Source organism: Nuphar pumila, chromosome 5, assembly GCF_984573655.1.
Source record: "Nuphar pumila chromosome 5, dmNupPumi1.hap1.1, whole genome shotgun sequence".
Lineage (NCBI taxonomy): Eukaryota > Viridiplantae > Streptophyta > Magnoliopsida > Nymphaeales > Nymphaeaceae > Nuphar > Nuphar pumila.
The window spans coordinates 39,776,540-39,783,989 of record NC_143253.1 but is presented as its reverse complement, the minus strand read 5'-3'; the positions used below and the strand labels follow the sequence as shown (position 1 = coordinate 39,783,989).

At 36.3% G+C, this 7,450-nt stretch overlaps 2 protein-coding genes across 2 annotated transcripts; one reads left to right on the top strand and one right to left on the bottom strand.

Moving 5' to 3' along the window:
* Window positions 1-1,026: 1,026 nt before the first annotated feature.
* On the bottom strand, window positions 1,027-2,317 carry LOC149837412 (uncharacterized). The gene has a single exon (XM_090007366.1). It carries the CDS (start codon window positions 2,179-2,181, stop codon window positions 1,219-1,221), a length of 963 nt encoding a protein of 320 aa, XP_089863492.1. The 5' UTR covers window positions 2,182-2,317; the 3' UTR covers window positions 1,027-1,218.
* Window positions 2,318-4,826: 2,509 nt separating this feature from the next.
* LOC149837411 (uncharacterized) lies at window positions 4,827-7,043 on the top strand. The gene is made up of 3 exons (XM_090008031.1): window positions 4,827-5,119; window positions 5,843-6,687; window positions 6,795-7,043. Exons 1-3 carry the CDS (start codon window positions 4,827-4,829, stop codon window positions 6,821-6,823), a joined length of 1,167 nt encoding a protein of 388 aa, XP_089864157.1. The 3' UTR covers window positions 6,824-7,043.
* The last annotated feature ends 407 nt before the right edge of the window (window positions 7,044-7,450 follow it).

Sequence of the window (7,450 nt, the reverse complement as noted above, 5' to 3'; positions counted from 1 at the left end):
AATTTTATTTTTTAAATAGCATGAACCATGATATTTTAATAGGTTTTAAGGTTTTTTGTGTTTTTTTTTAATTAGCATTTAGTTATGTATTTTTTTTCCTTTTCAATCAACATTAAACTTGATTCCACACGCTTGATTTTAGTTATAAACTTAGAATTTGAATTTTAAGGTTTTTGTCATTGTTATATATATGAACAATGATTGTCAGAATTTAGGAGCTTGGATATGAGTTTTTTATTTAGTATTTTTATAATATGAATATTTAATCAAGTTTTTTGGTATTTTTTTCTTTCAAATATTCATTTGTGCCCACCATAATTCAAATTCCTAGCTCCGCCACTGGCCTGTCGGGACCTTATCGGGTCCTCACCTAACAGGGCTGGACCGGCCCGATGGCCAACCCCTCTACACAGTTGATGGATAATCAGCCATGAGAGCTTAGAAGAACTAAGCGCAATAAATATGGCGACAAAGTCCACATGGGCACTGTAGCAAATTAATTTAATTTAATCAGAGAATTCGCTAGCCATTGACAACAATAAGATAAAGATGATAACAAACATATTTTTATTAGCACAAATGGTCCATTTTACCACTTACAAACATATTTTATTTCAAGTATGCACTATTCCATGAGCATCACTGTGCACGAAAATTTCTTAAAGCCAGAGAGTTTTGGTTTCACCCAAAGTTATTGAACAACTACAAACACTAGTCAGACTTCTTGAAAAAGTATATATATATATATATATATATATATATATATATATATATATATATATATATATATATATATATATATATATATATATATAAAGTCAAACTCTGGATGAAGTGCATAAACATGTAATCAAACTTATTTAGAAAGAAAAGGAAACGAGAGAGAGAGAGAGAGAGAGAGAGAGAGAGAGTGTCTTGGTGATAAGTATACACAACATTGGCCAAACATCTTAGTAAGCAAAAAGGAATCAAAATGATCTGTGTGCTAATAGTCTGTCATTAACTTAAAACTCCAACACCAAAAAATGAGATGGTTAATGGAAAAACATTGAATAGGATGGAAGCATCTTGAACTACCATAAATAAAATTCAGGTCCCATCATGATTGCCAATTGTATCATACAAATTTCACATGCACAACAATCATGATAACACCAAATAATGACACCTAAAAAGTAAATCTCAATCACTCAACAACCCTTAATTGATCTGCAACCCTTACACTGGTGACCTTGGTGAGGGCGCACAACACTCATGCTCTCCTCCCAAACCATCACTTTTCTCTCCTTGATGCCTTCTACAATGACTGTAAAACACTAGGCTGACCGTCCATTTCATTGCATTGCCAAACCAAAACAAACATGTATAAATTGCTGCAAATTGAGCCCTGTCTACCACGCTATTCTCAACCTTCGCTGCCTCAAGGCTCAATTCCCACAAGCAATTCAAGAAAGTAAATGAAACCAACATCAATAAGAAACCAACAAATCTCTTACCTCTCAACAGCATCCAACCTCTCTCTAGTGCCCCAATTCCATGCCTGCCTTCCACAACTGACACCACCATGGCCATGTTCCCCACTGCATGTAAGAACACCCATAATCCCACAGGCAAAAGGTAAGCCACCAACAACAAAGCCATCCTTCCTCCCACAACACGAGAGACACCAATCCCCCAAACTGTTGCAGTTACTATGTAAGAAAATGATATCAAATTTACACAAATATGTGTAACCAAAGGTCCCTTTATCAAAGCCTTGTTGACTAATCCGCCAAACATCTCCTTAAGGCCCAACTTCTCTCCCATGTGTATGGCTGCAGCAAAGTGCACAATAGCGACCAATCCAAGGAAGGCTAGAATATCAATAGGAACCAAGAAGAGCACCTCACTTCTTAGAAGCCTTTCAGAGTTCTCTTGGAGTTTCATGTGGATATCAAGAGCATGTGGGCTGTATCTTCCTTGAGAGTGCAGGAGGAGGAGTTGGGAAAGAACTTCCACTGATTGAGGGTGAGTTGATACGTCCATTGCAAGCCTTGTGATGCACAAAGGGAGGTATATGAGGAAGATGAAGGAAACAAATTTGGGGTTTTTGCATGGGATCCCATAGGCCTCCTTCAAGATCCCCAGAGTGGTCAGAAGTACTCCCACCTTTTCCATCAGTGGATGGATGCCCATCTCCATTCAGATAATTCTCCTTCTCTGAAGATTTAGCCGTATATTGTTGTTCTAAGATCCCCTTTATCAATGTTGCACTTGCAAGGCAAGGTGCCAATTTTGTTAGTAGAAATTAAAGTCAACCAACTCTCTCTCTCTCTCTCTCTCTCTCTCTCTCTCTCTCTCTCTCAGCCATAATCACAAATCTCGCCGTCGGGAATTTCTCAGCAAAGGAAAATCATGTAATAAATATAAAAATATTTGTTTTTTCTCAAGAAAATATTGATATATTTACATTTTAAAAATATATAAGAAAAATTAAAACCATAAATTCCATATCAATAATGCAATAAAATGTGATAAAAGTACAATAATTCCAAAAATAGGCAATATTAAAGAATCATGTTTTTTTTAGGATTATTTCAGTTTTAAAAAATCTCCGGATAAATAGCCAATATGTGTGACTATGCTCTAAACCAGCATCTTTATCTGCATGCATGTGCATAGAAAAAGTCACTATGATGTCATTAGCTAGGAAACAAGTAGGAAATCCTTGTCAGGACATGGAAACATGTGGTAAATCAGCACATTCCAATCTAGAGTTGTGTGTCTTTAGCTCCTTGAAGCTCGCCTTCATCTTATTTATGGTGGCTATCATCTTCTCAAAAATGACACATATTTGGTATCATGTCTCGACACTAGGGTCATTCTCTAAGGTGTGAACTCCTCTTGTCACCATTCCTGACAAGAGTGAATTCTTGAAATTTTAAAACAGGAAATTTCTTCTGCTGCAAGAAAAATATTGGTAGCTCAAGGGCTTGGGATAAGGGTTAATGCTAAAATTTGAGTTTGGTCTCAGTTGTTGTATGGTTTGGTTGTTTATGATTTTTTGATAGGTTTAGGTAAGTGAAACTAGTTATAATTTGAAGGTTTGTTTTGTGACAGAATTGAGTTCTTGTAGTCATAAAAAAGTGAAGTTTATTAATTTAGCTATATCTTACGGTAGACAAAATATTGAGCTGAAGTAAATTGGGTTAGGTTAAGGACATATAAGGCTAGTTAAGTGTAAATTTTTATGTATGGTCTGGGTTTGGGTGAGGTCATAAGTTCAGGTTCTCTTATGCCCTCTTGCAGTCCGAAACAGAGGACATAAACAGAGTAAGGCATAAAAAGTAGCTATGCATGGACAAATATGGCTTCAAGCAATTCATGGTTCTAAAAATATCTACACATTCGAAACTGAAGAAAATTATTGGCATAATTTTTCTCAACAAAAAACCTCTCCAAACAGATTTTACAAGCCGAAGCAATAGAAAAATTACAAAACCAGAACATAAATCAAGTCTGAATTTTTTACTGACCTTGCAAAGGTCTCTAGGGCGCACCAAAAATCCAAATGATATAATTCAAAATTTTAATCTAAGATTTAGAATGTGAAAAACCCAAATGGATCTATATGCAAAACCCAAATGGATCTCACAAAATAAAAAGTAATTTTGGATTCATTTGGAAACCCAAATGGATCTTGCTAAATAAAGAGTATTTTCGATCCATTTGAAACCCACTTGGATCCCACTAAATAAAAAAAAGTAATTAGGATCCATTTAAAAACCCAAATGGATCCCACTAAGAGGTATGGGTTTTGGGATTTATTTGAAGGCCCAAATGGATTCTACTAAGCAAAATAAGGTCCAGATCCATTTGAAAGATCCAAATGGATCCTACTAAAGAAATAAGAGCGTGGATCCATTTGAGTCCCAAACGAATCTTATTTAACAAAAAGAATTTGGGTCCCTTTAGGGCCCAAATGAATCCAATTTGGGTATATATATATATATATATATATATATATATATATATATATATATATATATATATATATATATAGGTTTGGATTTGATGAGACCCCAAAAGGTTTCACCAAATACAACCCAAAGACCCCTAAAACCCAAAATTCTTGGATTGGGTTGGAATCCAATTGGACCCACACTGGTGTGATACCGACTGCGGGTCGGTCCACAATCCAAGATCCAAATGAATTCACATGCACGGAAGCTCTAAAAGAGATAATCTAGATTTTGACAAGGTTCAGTCCAGAGTCACTTAGATTTAGTTACACGCCTAGTCTACAAATGGTTGTAACACGAAAAGTGAAGATCATGTTTTCGCTTTTCCAAAAAACATAAACTTGCATTTTTTTGACAAAGGATTTTCAAGATATAGCTCGACCAAAAAGATAAGTAACTCGTTTTGAAAACTGTCACTCCTAGAATAACACAGTTGGGACAAATCAGAACGAAAGTTATGTTGGAACGAAAACTGTCACTCCTAGATTCTGCAACTTCGTACAGTATACATATATTTTTTTTTTGGGAAAACTGCAATCGTAGAAGGATTCAGATTGAAATCGACAAAGAACAGCAACATTGTATAATTTTTTTTTTATTTGGGCATCAATTTTTTTTTGTTTTCTATGCCCTTTCTGTCGTCATTAAACTCAAATTTTTTTTTGGCGAAGAAGTCAATGACAGAAGGAAATAATTTTTTGATTTCCTGAAACCCTTTCTATTGAAACCCTATTCATTCAATTGCAGACGACGAAAGATTCAATAAAAAAAAAAAAATTTACCTTTCATCGACCAGAAATTTTTTTTTTTTATAACGTCGGCCAGATGGAGAAAGGGTTTCCGGCGGCCTCCACGGGGATGGCGGAGCCCTTTTTTGGACTTGCAGAGGACGGCGGAAGGGGAGGTAATAGCCTTCGACACCTCCAAGACCGACACGCTCCACGACCTCGCCTGGGACTCTATGGGCTCCGTCGGTTTTCCGGTGGCTCTAGGCCATCGACCTCGAGCTCTCAGGCGTGTAGTGACCGGCGACCGGCGGCGTCGCCTCACAGGCGAGCAGTGACCTACCGTTTCCGCCTCACGATGACCAGTGACCGGCAACCGGCTACCGGTGACCGGCAACCGGCTACCGGTGACCGGATTTTTTTTTGTTTGATGTTGTTTTTCCGCTGGAGAGGAGACGTGCACAGCCGAAAAATCGGGAATCGGTTTAAACCCCCTTTCCGCATTCTTCTGGAATTACATTTTACAAAATTGCCCCCTATATATATATTTTTTTATTTCCAGAACAGGGGTTATTTTTGGAAAAATTATAAACAGGGTATATATATTGTTTTTAAGTCAATTTTATTTCAATCTTAAGGCTAATTTTTTTTATTTCGGATCTGTTAAATTTTATTATGCCAAATAATTTTGAATTCAAATATTGGAAAAGTTATATGTATTTTGAGATTAACTGATTGAAACATCATGTCACCAAAGTGACCTCTCTTGTGGAAATCAGTTAATTTCAAAATATAAAAGGATTTTATGCAAGTGTAATAATGTAAATAATGATCGACCCAAAGGAAGATCAATATTTAACAGAATTACACGAGCACCTGTGGTAATAAACATGTGATAGTTATTCGGATTACATGTGGGCAATAGATCAGCCCAAAGGAAGGTCATTGTTCGACATGTTCTTACTGTTAATGTTTGATTACTACACCAAGATGTCAATTACAAGTTAATATCCTATCCAAAGATGGGATATTAATGGAGTGTCGATATCTTGAAATGCAATTTACCGTTATTTGAATTCATTATTATTACTATGTTAATTATGTGAGCATGACTAGTTTATTTTATTTGGATTCAGCTATTTCCGCTCCTGCTAATATTACTGCCAGTATAAATTCTATTCCCATGCTTAATGGCACAAACTTCAAGTCATGGCAAGAGAATCTCTTGATAGTTCTCGGAGTCATGGATCTAGACCTTGCAATAAGGACCGATTCTCCCTCACCTATTACAGACAATAGTACCTCTGATGAAAAGAGGGAAATGGACAGGTGGGATAGATCAAATCGCATGTGTATGATGATCATGAAGAAGGCCATTCCAAAATCATTCAGGGGCACTACGTCTGAAAATATTACTACAGCCAAAGATTTCCTAGCTGACATTGAGAAAAGATTTGCCAAGAACGAAAAGTCTGAAATTGGTACGCTCTTGACAACTCTAATCTCAATGAGGTATAAGGGTAGAGGCAATATCAGGGAGTACATTATGGAAATGTCTCATCTCGCTTCAAAATTAAGGGCACTTAAGCTTGAACTCTTCGAGGAATTGCTAGTGCATTTAGTTCTTATTTCTCTTCCAACACAATTCAGTCAATTTAAGGTGAGCTACAATTGCCAGAAAGAGACTTGGTCTCTGAATGAGCTCATCTCCCATTGTGTTCAGGAAGAGGAAAGACTGAAGCAAGATAAGACTGAAAGTGCTCACTTTGCCTCTACATCTAAGTACTCAAAGGGTAAAGGCAAGGGAATTAAAAGGAAAAAAGAAGCTGCAGATACAACACCCAACAAGAAACAAGAAAAGAAATCGGGTAACCCGGGAGGTACTGGATGTTTCTTTTGTGGTGCTGAAGGACATGTAAAGAAGCAGTGTACCAACTATCATTCTTGGCGTGCTAAGAAAGGTACATTACTTAATTTGGTTTGTTCTGAGGTTAATTTAACTTCGGTGTCTAGACACACTTGGTGGATAGATTCTGGTGCAACCACTCATATCAGTGTGTCTATGCAGGGTTGCCTCCATTGCCGAAAGCCAAGTGATGCTGAAAGATACATCTATTTGGGCGATGGCAAGAAAATTGAAGTTGAAGCAATAGGAAAATTTAGATTATTGTTGAAAACTGGATTTTATTTGAATCTTGATGAAACATTTATTGTTCCATTTTTTAGACGTAACCTTATTTCTATTTCTGCTTTGGACAAATTAGGCTTTACTTGTTCATTTGGAAATAGAAAATTTAGTTTGTTTCATGATTCAAAATCAGTTGGATCTGGTCTTTTGTCTTTGCATGATAATCTTTATTCTATTGATATTATTGCTTCATTTAATGAATCCCTGCATTTAAGTCATAACATCAAAGGAAAATTAGCCAATGAGAATTCAGCTGCATTATGGCACAAGAGATTAGGACATATTTCAAAACAAAGAATTGAAAGACTTGTGTCTAATGAAATTCTAGATCCCTTAGATTTTACAGATTATAATATTTGTGTTCATTGCATCAAGAAAAAACAAACCAATAAAAGGAAATTTGAAGCCAATAGGACATTAGGCGTCCTTGAACTTATTCATACAGACATTTGTGGGCCATTCCCTACGGCTGCTTGGAATGGTCAACAATACTTTATAACGTTCATTGACGATTATTCTAGATATGGCTACATTTT

Coding starts and splice junctions, on each gene's coding strand:
- LOC149837412 (XM_090007366.1), bottom strand. CDS start 2,181: ATGGAGATGGGCATCCATCCACTGATGGAAAAGGTGGGAGTACTTCTG.
- LOC149837411 (XM_090008031.1), top strand. CDS start 4,827: ATGGAGAAAGGGTTTCCGGCGGCCTCCACGGGGATGGCGGAGCCCTTT. Junction 5,120..5,842: donor CAACCGGCTACCGGTGACCG/GCAACCGGCTAC, acceptor GAGCATGACTAG/TTTATTTTATTTGGATTCAG. Junction 6,688..6,794: donor TTCTTGGCGTGCTAAGAAAG/GTACATTACTTA, acceptor GTGTCTATGCAG/GGTTGCCTCCATTGCCGAAA.